Source organism: Staurois parvus, unplaced genomic scaffold, assembly GCF_062004578.1.
Source record: "Staurois parvus isolate SC_StPar_1 unplaced genomic scaffold, SC_StPar_1.0 ptg001438l, whole genome shotgun sequence".
NCBI classification, from domain to species: Eukaryota; Metazoa; Chordata; class Amphibia; order Anura; family Ranidae; genus Staurois; species Staurois parvus.
This window is the reverse complement of record NW_028319234.1, coordinates 33,123-49,870: the sequence shown is the minus strand read 5'-3', so window position 1 is coordinate 49,870 and position 16,748 is coordinate 33,123. Positions and strand designations below refer to the sequence as shown.

The 16,748-nt window shown below is 47.1% G+C and overlaps 1 protein-coding gene across 1 annotated transcript; it reads right to left on the bottom strand.

Moving 5' to 3' along the window:
- Nucleotides 1-2,196: 2,196 nt before the first annotated feature.
- On the bottom strand, nt 2,197-14,499 carry LOC149435962 (sodium/potassium-transporting ATPase subunit beta-2-like). The gene is made up of 7 exons (XM_089662215.1): nt 14,352-14,499; nt 12,970-13,098; nt 10,870-10,971; nt 10,560-10,753; nt 8,628-8,699; nt 4,950-5,051; nt 2,197-3,766 (listed from the first exon to the last, which is right to left on the bottom strand). The coding sequence occupies exons 1-7, from the start codon at nt 14,461-14,463 to the stop codon at nt 3,605-3,607; spliced, it is 873 nt and encodes a 290-aa protein (XP_089518341.1). The 5' UTR covers nt 14,464-14,499; the 3' UTR covers nt 2,197-3,604.
- Between the last annotated feature and the right edge of the window lie 2,249 nt (nt 14,500-16,748).

Here is a 16,748-nt window from a genome sequence, read left to right as displayed (position 1 = left end):
AAAGGCCTGGACCTTTGACACATTGGCCATTGTATGTTCTCAGCCACCAGGATCCATGAGATGTTCTCTGATGACAAACATATCATTCTTTACCCCCACCCGGGACAATGTGTGACCAACGTTTTCCTTTGGAATATATATCAGAACTCTGGGCAGTGGATGACACATGGATCTGGGAAGTCTGGTCTCATGGTGGTCCACTACAAGACACAAAGCTGAGAAGACCTGCTTGTTTTGTGTGTGGTCACCATGAGAGGCTGGTCTGTGCCCAATGTAAGCAAGCCCTAGAGGAGCAGCCATCTTCCCTGCCACAGGATTTGGAGATAAGTTCAGGTGACCAACCTGATACCCATAACCTATCCTTCAAGGCCAAACCTACACAACTACTGGGCTCTGCTAATCCAATGTTAAGGATTAAACTCATTCTGCAGCACTAACTGGCACATCATTTTACACCAGTTGGAGCCAGTCAATTTCCAGCTGCAGCAGAAGGGGTTTGCTGATTCCATGGAGTCCCGGGAAGAACGAGTCTATAAAGACAAACTGGTTGACTGAACAGAGATGTGGCTATGGAGACTTTCTTACCAAGATTTGAAATGGCTTGTCACCAGTACTGTTTGTCCAAGGAACGATGGGCTTGGTACCTTGCACCAAAGCTGTTAGGCAGGGCCCTAGAAGCATTTGTGAATCTTCTAGAGGACGAAAAAGGGGGCTATGAGGACATTACTAAACAGTACCACCTCATGCCAGAGGTGTACAGCAAGAACTGCTAGACTTGCAGCAAGGCCTGAATTACACCTACTGTACATAGACCTTGCTTGCAGTTTTGCATGCTGATTTCTAGTAGTAGCTGAGGGAACTGTCTAAGCACCTTTGACACCCAGCAGGAGCTGATGGTGAAGAACCAGGATCTCCCCACATGTCCTGTTGAGGTCTGGCAGTTAGTACTGGACCAAGATCCAAAATAGCTGGTAGCCAAATATGAGTAAAGTTCAATCCCCCATGGAGCCTACATCTCCACCTGAGGCCCTGGGCTGGGAGTGGGAGGGCTCAGCCCTGGCAGGAATCCAGAGCCAAGGCCTGGGGTGGAGCCTAAAGCCATGGTGAATTCTGTAACTGACCTGCATTTCCCAGCGGTATTCCTCATACCTGTCACTGCTTACCACATCAAGAAAACCATCGACGGAAGGGTCTGATCTACATTAACCATGCTGGACAACCTACTCCTCTGAATCTGACCCGAAGGTCTTGTGGTCTCCTCGGCCTATTGTCTCTTTAACAGATACCTCTTAGTTCTCAGAGGTTTTAAAGTTGACTGGGGCCTGGAGGAGCTCATGGGCCTGGCTGATGGACTGCTGTTCGGGATGATATGAAGGTGCTTACTGGATTTCCCATGTGCTCCCACCAACAGAACAAAATGATGTTACCCAACTGGAGTAAAGTGATTCCGCTAACTGGCTGGATAGAGTTACAAAGCTGTGTGTAGGAGTTCCTCTACTGTGTGATAAAGGAGACCTCAGATGGAAGAATGGCAGATGCTATTGTGGAGCTCCACTGAAAATTCCCCTTCTCTGGCTGCCATGCTGGGATTAATGGATTCCGGAACACTGACCTCACTGTCTGCATGCTTGTTCTGGTCCTTAGATGGAAAGTGCTGCAGACTGAAGTAGCCAAGGACGTGGCACTTTTAAAAGGATCTTGGTAATGGCCACACCTGTATTTCTATTGTTGGGTGTGGTGAGGGCCCAGGCCTTGGTGAGTCACCTGAGGGCAATGTTAGCAGAGACAAATCCATAAGCTGCGCATCAGATAGCCGACCCATGAGGAGGAGTGAATGGCAGCCTCAGCCTGAGCTTCACCCTCAAGATTGAACTCCAAGGGGTGGAGCGAAACATGTTGGAGGCATGGCCTGGTTGGAGCCCAGGCTGAGGCTGCCATTTACTCCTCCACATGGGGTCTGCTTATGGATATTTCTCTCCTGACATTGCCATAGCTTGGAGCCTGCCCGAGCTCCCTTCCCAGCCAGCACTCACAGTAGACCTTCCCTCTCATCTGAACGCCACCTACATTTTGCTTTTGGGTCACCTGAGGGTAACATTCGCCCAATCAGTGAAGATCATTGATGGATCCCCCATCTCAAGTGTGTGTCCCCGTTGCCCAGCTAATTCCCCCGACATACCATGGAGTGAGATGGAGTAGAAAGTTACCGGCATTTTATTGAGGTACACGGGCCGGCGCAGCAAAAATCACTTTACATTAAATATATTATATACACATCATTATATACAGAGCAAGTACACGGTGTGTCAGTGTGTCAGTGTGTGTCAGTGTGTCAGTGTGTGTGGTGGGGGGTGTACAGAAATGGCGAGCAGATTTCTAGTTTAGAAAACATTTAGTAAAAATTAAAATCTCCAAAGATAAAACCACAAAACAAAAAACAGTTCAACATTCTTCCTGTAATGTTGCCAGTTGTCTGGACACTTTGTGGGGACAGTGGCAGTTGTCTGGATGGTTTTTGGGGACAGTGGCAGTTTTTTGGACACTTTGTGGGGACAGTGGCAGTTGTCTGGACACTTTGTGGGGACAGTGGCAGTTGTCTGGACACTTTGTGGGGACAGTGGCAGTTGTCTGGACACTTTGTGGGGACAGTGGCAGTTGTCTGGACACTTTGTGGGGACAGTGGCAGTTGTCTGGACACTTTGTGGGGACAGTGGCAGTTGTCTGGACACTTTGTGGGGACAGTGGCAGTTGTCTGGACACTTTGTGGGGACAGTGGCAGTTGTCTGGACACTTTGTGGGGACAGTGGCAGCTGTCTGGATACTCTGTGGGGACACTGTTAGTTGTTAGGATACTTTGTGGGGACAGTGGCAGTTGTCTGGACACTTTGTGGGGACAGTGGCAGTTGTCTGGACACTTTGTGGGGACACTGGCAGTTGTCTGGACACTTTGTGGGGACACTGGCAGTTGTCTGGACACTTTGTGGGGACACTGGCAGTTGTCTGGACACTTTGTGGGGACACTGGCAGTTGTCTGGACACTTTGTGGGGACACTGGCAGTTGTCTGGACACTTTGTGGGGACACTGGCAGTTGTCTGGACACTTTGTGGGGACACTGGCAGTTGTCTGGACACTTTGTGGGGACACTGGCAGTTGTCTGGACACTTTGTGGGGACACTGGCAGTTGTCTGGACACTTTGTGGGGACACTGGCAGTTGTCTGGACACTTTGTGGGGACACTGGCAGTTGTCTGGACACTTTTTGCTTGGTATGGTGATAGCTGTCTGGATGCTTCTTGGTGGGGAGTGGTAGTTGTCTGGATGATGCTTACTGGGGGTGGTGGTAGATGTTTGGATTCTCCCTGGGATGGTGGCACATGGTTTTTGGTGGCAGTTTCTGGAAAGAAATGACCCACACATGGCACCAGAATCTTGTTCTTATTGCCCCCCCAGGCCCACCGTGGCAGTCTGTCCATGCTGGCAGATGTATGAGTGAGGTGGACATAGGCAGTGATATCTTCCAGTAAGAAGGCCATTTCTGGCTCTGTCAGTCTATGGTGGGAAGGATGAGGAGAGGCTTTGGATGGTCTTCTCTCCGGATGTCTCTCTAAGACTTATACTGCAACGTGAAGCACACTCGTCCTTGGAATTTGTCCCGGTCGTCATTGGTGATGATGTTGGCAGCGTTCACAAAGCATTCCACCTGATGGTCTATGTTTTGTGTCAGGTTCAGGAATTGCACCGCCACAAACGGCTGGGTGTAGTTTGGCTGTAGGAGAGGGGAGAGCAGAGAGGAATCAGTGACCATCTGAAGGGGAATCAAATTCTACCCTGGACTGAGGCAAAATATGAGACAATTCCCATTATAGAAGATTGGGCAGACCCAACAGACTGTACAACCATATCCTCAGATGTTCACACTGCCTGATACCTGGGGTAAGTCTTGGTGTTCTGCCCCCTCTTGTACCCTGTAGGAGGTTCTCACCTTACCTTGGTGTCTATAGTAGGGGTAATACATGAATGGACCCAATGAATTGTACAGTTCTATCCTCTGATGTTCACACTGCCCTAAACCTAGGGTAAGTCTTGGTGTTCTGCCCCCTATGGCACCCTTTGAGAGATCCTTACCCATGCCCAGTTTCCATAGTAGGGGCAATACATGGATGGATTTGATGGACTGTATAATCCCAGCCCTATATCCAGGATAAGGCTTGGTGTTCTGTCCCTCCCTGGCACCGTGCAGGAGGCTCTTACTCATACCCAGTTTCCATAGTAGGTGTAATACATGGATTGACCCAATGGACTGGACAGTCCAATACCCAGATGTTCACATTGACCAATACCTGGGGTAAGTATTGACGTTCTGCCCCCTCTGGCATCCTGCAGGAGGTCCTTACCTGCGCCCAGTTTTCATGGCAGGGGTAATATATGGAAGGACCCAATGGACTTTAAGGTCCTATCCCCAGATGTTCTTACTGCCCTATACCTGGGGTAAGACTTGGTGTTCTGCCCCCTCTGGCACCCTGTGGGAGGTCCTTACCTGCACCCAGTTTCAATAGTAGGGGTAGTACATGGACGGACCCAATGGACTGGACAGTCCCAGATGTTCACATTGACCTATACCCGGGGTACGTCCTGATGTTCTGCCCCCTCTGGCACCCTTTGAAAGGTCCTTACCTATGCCCAGTTTCTATGGTAGGGGTAATATATGGAAGGACTGAACAGTCCTATCCCCAGATGTTCACATTGCCCTATACCTGGGGAAAGGCTTGGTATCCACCCTCTAGGGCACCCTTCAAGAGGTAATTGCCCATGTCCAGTTTCCATGGTAGGGGTAATATATGGAAGGACCCAATGGACTGTACAGTCCTATCCCCAGATGTTCTTACTGCCCTATACCCGGGTAAGTCTTGGTGTTCTGCCCCCTCTGGCACCCTGTGGGAGGTCCTTACCTGAGCCCGATTTCCATAGTAGGGGTAGTACTTAAGGTCGATGCTGCCCAGGCCCTGGCTGGTGCTGGGGAAGTAGACTCTGCTGCCCAGGAGATTGTCGTTCTAGGAGAGGAGAGAGGCATCAGACACTGGAGTGATATCACATTATTGATTATCCATCACTTCCCATCATGCGTCCCATGGGGATTATTTTATATTGGAATTCTCATTCTTATATCACCGGAACCCCTGAGAAGACGCTACACAAGAACAAGATTTCTCTGTTCCTATTACTGCCAATCCCGGGACAGGCCGGGACAATAATCAATAATCTATAGATTACAGGGGAATAATCAAGATGAGGAGTAATGGCGTCTATATGGCCCTGGATGATCTTCCCCATATATCATTGGAACAATTCTAACATACAGGTGAAACTCAAAAAATGAGAATCTGGTGCAAAAGTTCATTTATTTCAGTGCAGCAACTTAGAAGGTGAAACTAATATATGAGACTCATTCCATGCAAAGCAAGATAGTTCAAGCCGTGATTTGTCATCATTGTGATGATTATGGCTTACAGCTCATGAAAACCCCAAATCCACAATCTCAGAAAATGAGAATCTTGTGAAAAGGTGGAATAATCTCGGCTCAAAGTGTCCCACTCTAATCAGCTCATTCAGCCATAACACCTGCAAAGGGTTCCTGAGCCTTTAAATGGTCTCTCAGTCTGGTTCAGTAGGAATCACAATCATGGGAAAGACTGCTGACCTGACACCATCACTGACACCCTCCATAAGGAGGGAAAGCCTCAAAAGGGAATTGCAGAAGAAGTTGGATGTTCCCAAAATGCTGTATCAAAGCACATTAATAGAAAGTTATGTGGGAGGGAAAAGTGTGGAAGAAAAAGGTGCACAAGCAGCAGGGATGACCGCAGCCTGGAGAGGATTGTCAGGAAAAGGCCATTCAAATTGTTGGGGACTTTCACAAGGAGTGGACTGAGGCTGGAGTCAGTGCATCAAGAGCCACCACACACAGACGGATCCTGGACATGGGCTTCAAATGTCGTATTCCTCTTGTCAAGCCGCTCCTGAACAACACACAATGCCAGAAGCGTCTCACCTGGGCTAAAGAAAAACAGACCTGGTCTGCTGCTCAGTGGTCCAAACTCCTCTTTTCTGGTGAGAGCAACTTTTGCATCTCATTTGGAAACCAAGGACCCTGAGTATGGAGGAAGAATGGAGAGGCCCAAGGACCCCGAGTATGGAGGAAGAATGGAGAGGCCCAAGGACCCCGAGTATGGAGGAAGAATGGAGAGGCCCAAGGACCCCGAGTATGGAGGAAGAATGGAGAGGCCCAAGGACCCCGAGTATGGAGGAAGAATGGAGAGGCCCAAGGATCCCGAGTATGGAGGAAGAATGGAGAGGCCCAAGGTCCCCGAGTATGGAGGAAGAATTGAGAGGCCCAAGGTCCCCGAGTATGGAGGAAGAATTGAGAGGCCCAAGGACCCCGAGTATGGAGGAAGAATGGAGAGGCCCAAGGACCCCGAGTATGGAGGAAGAATGGAGAGGCCCAAGGATCCCGAGTATGGAGGAAGAATGGAGAGGCCCAAGGGCCCAGAGTGTGGAGGAAGGATGGAGAGGCCCAAGGACCCCGAGTGTGGAGGAAGAATGGAGAGGCCCAAGGACCCCGAGTGTGGAGGAAGAATGGAGAGGCCCAAGGACCCCGAGTGTGGAGGAAGAATGGAGAGGCCCAAGGACCCCGAGTGTGGAGGAAGAATGGAGAGGCCCAAGGACCCCGAGTGTGGAGGAAGAATGGAGAGGCCCAAGGACCCCGAGTATGGAGGAAGAATGGAGAGGCCGAGGACCCCGAGTGTGGAGGAAGAATGGAGAGGCACACACTGCAAGATGCTTGAAGCCCAGTGTGAAGTTTCCACAGTCTGTGTTGATTTGGGGAGCCATGTCATCTGCTGGTGTTGGTCCACTGTGCTTCATTAAGTCCAGGGTCACCGCAGCCGTCTACCCGGAGATTTTGGAGCACTTCATGCTTCCTTCTGCAGACCAGCTTTATGGGGATGCTGACTTCATTTTCCAGCAGGACTTGGCTCCGCCCACACTGCCAAAAGCACCAAAACCTGGTTCAATGACCGTGGGATTACTGTGCTTGATTGGCCAGCAAACTGGCCTGACCTGAACCCCATAGAGAATCTATGGGGCGTTGCCAAGAGGAAGATGAGAGACATGAGACCGAACAATGCAGAAGAGCTGAAGGCCGCTATTGAAGCATCCTGGTCTTCCATAACACCTCAGCAGTGCCACAGGCTGATAGCTTCCATGCCACGCCGCATTGAGGCAGTAATTGCTGCAAAAGGGGCCCCAACCAAGTACTGAGTACATATGCAGCTTCTACTTTTCAGAGGTGCGATATTGTTCTATGTACAATCCGTGTTTTATTGATTGCATGGAATATTCTCATTTTCTGAGATTGTGGATTTGGGGTTTTCATGAGCTGTAAGCCATAATCATCACAATGATGACAAATCACGGCTTGAACTATCTTGCTTTGCATGGAATGAGTCTCATAGATTAGTGTCACCTTTTAGGTTGCTGCACTGAAATCAATGAATGAATGAATGCACCAGATTCTCATAGTTCCAGTTTCACCTGTATAGTGTATTCTCTGTAGCAGGATATATGTATAGGGAAGGGTCTATAACATGAATATACACATTTTCTATATGTTCCACCTCTTCCTGCCTCATCTACCACATTCTGTATATTCCATATACTGGGTGCCTGCATGGGGTAAGGGCAGAGGCTGTCTATGGGGGGCTATCAGGTGCATCTCTATGGTCCATATAAATGTCTATACAGATCCTCTATATGTTCCATCTCTACCTGCCTCCTCTATAGGGTTCCATATTCTGTATCATAGGGGTGTATATTGTCTATATGGGTATCTGTATGAGCCATAGGCTGGGGCTGGCTATGGGGGTCTATAGGGGGCTAAGTTATAGATCTTATATATGTTCCACCTCTACCTTCCTCCTCTATAGGGTTCCATATTCTGTATCATAGGGGTGTATATTGTCTATATGGGTATCTGTATGAGCCATAGGCTGGGGCTGGCTATGGGGGTCTATAGGGGGCTAAGTTATAGATCTTATATATGTTCCACCTCTACCTGCCTCCTCTATAGGGTTCCATATTCTGTATCATAGGGGTGTATATTGTCTATATGGGTATCTGTATGAGCCATAGGCTGGGGCTGGCTATGGGGGTCTATAGGGGGCTAAGTTAAAGATCTTCTATATGTTCTACCTCTACCTGCCTCCTCTATAGGGTTACCCATATACCTATACAGTATATAAAAGGGATGTCTTTTTTTTATACTGGGAATGACATAAAAGGAGGTTTAGGGTTGGAAATGCGTTTATAGGGCGGCTCTATGGCATCTTCCATGGGCTCCACCCTTATCCAGATATACTATGTATGTCTCTCCCTATCAGGGGCATGTTTATTCTTTATAATAGGGAGGTGCAGTCCTTATGACATGGAAGGGTGGACTATGAGGTTCTCTAGGAGGAGCCTATGGTGCCCCCTATAGGCCCCACCTCTCATTGTCTCATTTACAGCCAGTTTTTTCTTCTGTAGACAATGAAGAGAGGTAATGACAAGCTGTGAGCCCACCATATACTCACCTTGGCGGTACAGTTGATGGTGATGGAGGTGTTGGAGAAGCCCGGGATGATTCGTGGGATGAAACTTACCACCTGTCATAATAGAGAAGAATGATGAGGACCAACACTCAGAGGTACAGCGATGGGGCTAATGCATAGAGACACTGGCTCACAGACTAGGAGGTGGGGTAACATTCACAGAGATGGAGGGTGACATATAGAGGGATGGGAGGGCAACATATAAAGATGGGATAGGGGGGTAAGATACTATAGAGATTTGGGGTAACATATAGAGGGGGGTAACATTCAGAGAGATAGAGGGTAACATAGAGGGGCGGGGGTAGCATATGGAGGTGGCGGGTAATATATAGTGGGGTGGGGGGCAACAACCTATAGAGATGGGGGTAATATATATATATATAGGGGTAACAGCCGATAAAGATGGGGAGTAACATATAGAGGGACGGGGGGTAAAATGCTATAGAGATGGGGGTAACATATAGAGGGGTAGGGGGGTAACAAACTATAGAGATGAGGGGTAACATAAAGAGAGATGGAGGGTGACACATAGAGATGGGGGGGACATATAGAAGGATGGTGTGTAAAATATTATAGAGATGGGGGTAACATACAGAGGGGTGGGGGGTAACCAACTATGGAGTTGGGGGTAACATATAGAGGGATGGATGGTAAAATACTATACAGATGGGAGTAACATATACAGGGGGGTATCAAGGATGGTGGGTAAAATATTATAGAGATGGAGGGTAACATATAGAGGGTTGAGGGGTAAAATACTTCAGAGAGGGGGGTAACATAAAGAGGGGAGGGGGAAACAAACTATAGAGATGGGGGTACAATACTATAGAAATGGGGGTAACATATAGAGGTATAGAGGGTAACATATAGAGGTATAGAGGGTAACATATAGAGGTATAGAGGGTAACATAGGGGTATAGAGGGTAACATATAGGGGTATGGAGGGTAACATATAGGGGTATGGAGGGTAACATATAGAGATGGAGGGTAACATATAGAGATGGAGGGTAACATATAGAGGTATAGAGGGTAACATATAGGGGTATAGAAGGTAACATATAGAGATGGAGGGTAACATATAGGGGTATAGAGGGTAACATATAGGGGTATAGAAGGTAACATATAGAGATGGAGGGTAACATATAGGGGTATAGAGGGTAATATATAGAGATGGAGGGTAACATATAGGGGTATAGAAGGTAACATATAGAGATGGAGGGTAACATATAGGGGTATAGAGGGTAACATATAGAGATGGAGGGTAACATATAGGGGTATAGAGGGTAACATATAGGGGTATAGAGGGTAACATATAGGGGTATAGAGGGTAACATATAGGGGTATAGAGGGTAAGATATAGAGATGGAGGGTAACATATAGGGGTATAGAGGGTAATATATAGAGATGGAGGGTAACATATAGGGGTATAGAGGGTAAGATATAGAGATGGAGGGTAAGATATAGGGGTATGGAGGGTAAGATATAGGGGTATGGAGGGTAAGATATAGGGGTATGGAGGGTAAGATATAGGGGTATAGAGGGTAAGATATAGGGGTATAGAGGGTAAGATATAGGGGTATAGAGGGTAAGATATAGGGGTATAGAGGGTAAGATATAGGGGTATGGAGGGTAAGATATAGGGGTATAGAGGGTAACATTCAGAGATGGAGGGTAACATATAGGGGTATAGAGGGTAACATTCAGAGATGGAGGGTAACATATAGGGGTATAGAGGGTAACATTCAGAGATGGAGGGTAACATATAGGGGTATAGAGGGTAACATTCAGAGATGGAGGGTAACATATAGGGGTATAGAGGGTAACCTATAGAGATTGAGGGTAAGGGGGTATAGAGATATGGGGGTGTTTAATATTTGGTCAATCTCTCCCACTCCATTTCCCAAGATGCCTCACCCGGTTCATTTTGATGAGCACACATGGCATTCCATTGGCATATCCATAGGAGGTATCATTCAGCCCGGAGCAGCTACCTAGAAGGTCCCGTGTGAACTGACAAGCTTGCTTGGGGGCAGTGATGTTGTCCTGTTTGAAGTAGTCTTGGAATGCACAATTGATGCCTCTTTGCTGCTGGGTGAATTGGTCATAACCTGCGGGACAGAAGCAAGAAGGTTCCTCAGAGAGATGGGACATTAGATTGGACCTGCACTTCTGAGAAATATCATGGATGACAGATAGAAGGTATAGGAGATCTTTGTGGACTAACCTTGCAGAGCAGAATCGATGCCATCAACATACTGCTGCCAGGTACTGTTCTGTCCATTAAACGTGATCTGTAGGGACTGTATGTTGGGTCTGATCATTAACCCTGCAAGGAGAGAGGACACAGATATGAATAAAAGAAAAATGTGTTGATGGTGTGCTAACTCCTGGTATAAAATGTTCTCCTTATTGACTGACAGCTCTGCCTTTCCACCATGTTCTCCCCAAAGACCAATGTCCCAGTGCTTCGTGATTTCTACAGACCGACTGATCGTCTACTCCACCATGATCTCCACAAAGACTGACAGTTCACCCACTGTACCAAGACCTCATCACAGACTGATGGTTTTCTACTCCTCCATGTTCTTCCCAAAGACTGACAGCTTCCCTCTTTACATCCATTTGCTCCTGAAAGGTTAACAGCTCACCCACACCACCATGTTCTCCCCAAAGACTGACAGTTCACCCACTGCACCAAGACCTCCCCACAGACTCACTGTTCATATACTCCACCATGTTCTCCTCAAAGACTTACGGTTTGTCTACACCATGTTCACCACAAGGACTGACAGTTCACCCACTGCACCAAGACCTCCCCACAGACTCACTGTTCATATACTCCACCATGTTCTCCTCAAAGACTTACGGTTTGTCTACACCATGTTCACCACAAGGACTGACAATTCACCCACTGCACCAAGACCTCCCCACGGACTCACTGTTCATATACTCCACCATATTCTCCCCAAAGACTTATGGTTCACCCACTGCATCATAACCTCCCCACAGACAGACAGATTGCCTACTCTACCATGTTCTCCCAAAGACTGATGGCTTGCCCACTCCACCATGTTCTCCCCAAAGAATGAAAGTTTCCCCCTTTCCATCCTTTTTGTTCTCAAAGGTTAACAGTTCTTCCCAAAGACTGACAGTTTGTTTACTCCACCATGTTCTCCCCAAAGACTGATGTCTCACCTACATTGCAGTGTGCTCCCTAAAGACTGAGGGTTCACCCACTGCACCAAGACCTCCCCACAGACTCACTGTTCATATACTCCACCATATTCTTCCCAAAAACCGATTGTTCACCCACTGCATCATGACCTCCCCACGGACAGACATATTACCTAATCCAACATGTTCTCCCAAAGACTGATGTCTTGCCCACTCCACCATGTTCTCTCCAAAGGTTGATGGTTCACCCACTGCATCATGACCTCCCCACAGACTGACACATCGGCTATTCCACCATATTCTTCACAAAGCCTGACAGTTCACACACTAAACTATGACCTCCCCACAGACTAATGGTTTATCTGCTCCAACATGTTCTCCCCAAAGAATAAAAGCTTCCCCCTTTCCATCTTTTTCTCCTCAAAGGTTAACAGCTCGCCCACTCATCCATGTTCTCCCCACAGACTGATGGTTTGTCTACTCCACCATGTTCTCCCCAAAGACTGATGGTTTGTCTACTCCACCATGTTCTCCCCAAAGACTGATGGTTTGTCTACTCCACCATGTTCTCCCCAAAGACTGATGGTTTGTCTACTCCACCATGTTCTCCCCAAAGACTGATGGTTTGTCTACTCCACCATGTTCTCCCCAAAGACTGATGGTTTGTCTACTCCACCATGTTCTCCCCAAAGACTGATGGTTTGTCTACTCCACCATGTTCTCCCCAAAGACTGATGGTTTGTCTACTCCACCATGTTCTCCCCAAAGACTGATGGTTTGTCTACTCCACCATCTTCTCCCCAAAGACTGATGTCTCACCTACTCTGCAATGTACTCCCCAAAAACTGAGTTGACCCCTTCACCATGACCTCATGAAAGACTGCCAGCTTTCCCTCTCCCTCTTCAGACATATAGGGCCTCATCCCAGTCCTCACAGTGCAGACACATCGTTGGACATTTCCCTGTATCTCTTGCACCGTATTCTGCTCTCTATTTCCTGCTTGGGGGGTTTTTCTTGTTCTGAGATATTTGCATCCAGCTTTCTCCATCACAGAGAGGTCTCTTGGTGGTACACAATGAACTTCTCCAACTAATCAATGCAACCCCCCATGGGAAACAGATGATGAGCCTTAGGGGGATTCCCTCTTACCTGGATTTGATAGTCGATCTTCATATTTTGGATAATTTTCGTCGATGGTCTGCAGCATCACAAACAGACAGAGAGCAAAGATTCCGGAGAGGACAGCATAGAACACCAAATAGAAGATGATGATCAGAGCTGGGGGGAGGAGGCAAAGGAAGAATCATATTCATCTGGTATCTTGTGTAAGGACCAGGACCCACCTAATAACACAGGGACAGAGGACAGAGAGGGCCCCCGGAACTGTGATGTGGGTGCTGTAGAGGAGGATCCCCTTGAATGGTAATGTGGGGTGCTGTAGAGGAGGATCCCCTTGAATGGTGATGTGGGGTGCAATAGAGAATGATTCCCCTAAAATGTGATGTGGGGTGCTGTAGAGGAGGATCCCCCTGAACTGTGATGTGGGGTGCTGTAGAGGAGGATCCCCTTGAATGGTGATGTGGGGTGCTGTAGAGGAGGATCCCCTTGAACGGTGATGCGAGGTGTTGTAGAGGAGGATCCCCATGAACTGTGATGTGGGGTGCAATAGAGAATGATCGCCGTGAACGGTGATGTAAGGTGCTGTAAAGGAGGATTCCCCTGAATGGTGATGTGGAGTGCTGTAGAGGAGGGTTCCCCTGAATGGTTATGTGGGGTGCAGTAGAGGAGGGTTCCCCTGAACGGTGATGTGGGGTGCTGTAGAGGAGGGTTCCCCTGAACGGTGATGTGGGGTGTAGAGGAGGGTTCCCCTGAACGGTGATGTGGGGTGTTGTAGAGGAGGGTTCCCCTGAATGGTGATGTGGGGGTGCTGTAGAGGAGGGTTCCCCTGAACGGTGATGTGGGGTGCTGTAGAGGAGGGTTCCCCTGAACGGTGATGTGGGGTGCTGTAGAGGAGGGTTCCCCTGAATGGTGATGTGGGGTGCTGTAGAGGAGGGTTCCCCTGAACGGTGATGTGGGGTGTAGAGGAGGGTTCCCCTGAACGGTGATGTGGGGTGTTGTAGAGGAGGGTTCCCCTGAATGGTGATGTGGGGGTGCTGTAGAGGAGGGTTCCCCTGAATGGTGATGTGGGGTGCTGTAGAGGAGGGTTCCCCTGAATGGTGATGTGGGGTGCTGTAGTGGAGGGTTCCCCTGAATGGTGATGTGGGGTGCTGTAGTGGAGGGTTCCCCTGAATGGTGATGTAAGGTGCTGTAGTGGAGGGTTCCCCTGAATGGTGATGTGGGGTGCTGTAGTGGAGGGTTCCCCTGAATGGTGATGTGGGGTGCTGTAGAGGATGATGTCAATATACAAACAATATTAGTGATAGGACATAATGATGTTATAGATGGGGGTCCACCCACCCACCCACTGGTGTCCCTGCTACCCCATCCATATTATGGAACCCCCCAACCCCATAGATTCCCCCTCTTCTTACCCCAGCTGCTGCCGGTGCGCCCCATGAACTCCCGAGTTTTGGGGTTCCATATAAACTCCTTCATCTCATCGAAGAACTTTTTCCAGGTCCTGTTCATGGTGAGGGCTGCCATCTTCCCTGACCTGCTTCTTGCTGCCTCTGATCCTGGCACTGCGCTGCACTGAAGTTTTATCCTCTCATGGGACACGCCCCCCTCATTAATAGTCAGCGTATGCCCGCCCCCACCTGGGAATAAGGCGGAGGTGTCAGACTGGAATCACAGGTCACCCCCCCCCCCCCCGTATTCTAATTATAGTCTTCTTACTGTACAAGATGTATACTGTATACCGGGATATATACGATGTATACTATATACTATATACCGGGATATATACGATGTATACTATATACTGTATACCGGGATATATACAATGTATACTATATACTGTACACTGGGATATATACAATGTATACTATATACTGTATACCGGGATATATACGATGTATACTATATACTGTACACCGGGATATATACAATGTATACTATATACTATATACCGGGATATATACAATGTATACTATATACTATATACCGGGATATATACAATGTATACTATATACTGTACACCGGGATATATACAATGTATACTATATACTATATACCGGGATATATACAATGTATACTATATACTATATACCGGGATATATACAATGTATACTATATACCGTACACCGGGATATATACAATGTATACTATATACTATATACCGGGATATATACAATGTATACTATATACTGTACACTGGGATATATACAATGTATACTATATACCGGGATATATACAATGTATACTATATACTGTATACCGGGATATATACAATGTATACTATATACTATATACCGGGATATATACAATGTATACTATATACCGTACACCGGGATATATACAATGTATACTATATACTATATACCGGGATATATACGATGTATACTATATACTGTACACTGGGATATATACAATGTATACTATATACTGTATACCGGGATATATACAATGTATACTATATACTGTACACTGGGATATATACAATGTATACTATATACTGTATACCGGGATATATACGATGTATACTATATACCGGGATATATACAATGTATACTATATACTGTACACCGGGATATATACGATGTATACTATATACCGGGATATATACAATGTATACTATATACTGTATACCGGGATATATACAATGTATACTATATACTGTATACCGGGATATATACAATGTATACTATATACTATATACCGGGATATATACAATGTATACTATATACTGTACACCGGGATATATACAATGTATACTATATACTGTATACCGGGATATATACGATGTATACTATATACTGCACACCGGGATATATACGATGTATACTATATACTGCACACCGGGATATATACGATGTATACTATATACTGCACACCGGGATATATACGATGTATACTATATACTGTATACCGGGATATATACGATGTATACTATATACTGCACACCGGGATATATACGATGTATACTATATACTGTATACCGGGATATATACGATGTATACTATATACTGTACACCGGGATATATACGATGTATACTATATACTGTACACCGGGATATATACAATGTATACTATATACTGTACACCGGGATATATACAATGTATACTATATACCGTACACCGGGATATATACGATGTATACTATATACTGTACACCGCCCCCCCCCCCCCCCCCCCGGTCACCATTATTATGTTTTCTGTTCAAACAAACAATTTCCTTCTAAAGTGTTACAAAGAAACAATTCACACCGGAGCAGACTGGATCCGACCAATCCGTGTACAGCGCCACGGAGTATGTCAGAGCTATATAAATGTACAATAATAATAGTGTGTGACTGTGGGGGAGGGGACATTAGAGTGTCAGCTCCTCTGGTACAGAGACTGATGTGACTGCAGGGGAGGGGACATTAGAGCGTCAGCTCCTCTGGTACAGAGACTGATGTGACTGTGGGGGAGGGGACATTAGAGTGTAAGCTCCTCTGGTACAGAGACTGATGTGACTGCGGGGGAGGGGACATTAGAGTGTCAGCTCCTCTGTACAGAGACTGGTGTGACTGTGGGGGGTACATTAGAGTGTCAGCTCCCCTGGTTTCAGGCAGGCTGATACTATGGATAGGTGGGTCAGTTTCGGGGGTCTTGATGCATTGTGCCCATACAATGGATCCAGGTGGGTGAGGGGGAGGGATTCTGGATGGATCTGGTTTATGGGGCGATAGGTTCTCGTGTTCTTTGATTTCTCGGAGTCTCTATTCAGCGAATGTTTGGCCCCGTCACTCCCTGGTGGAACCTGTCGGACGACTTCTCGTTGTGTC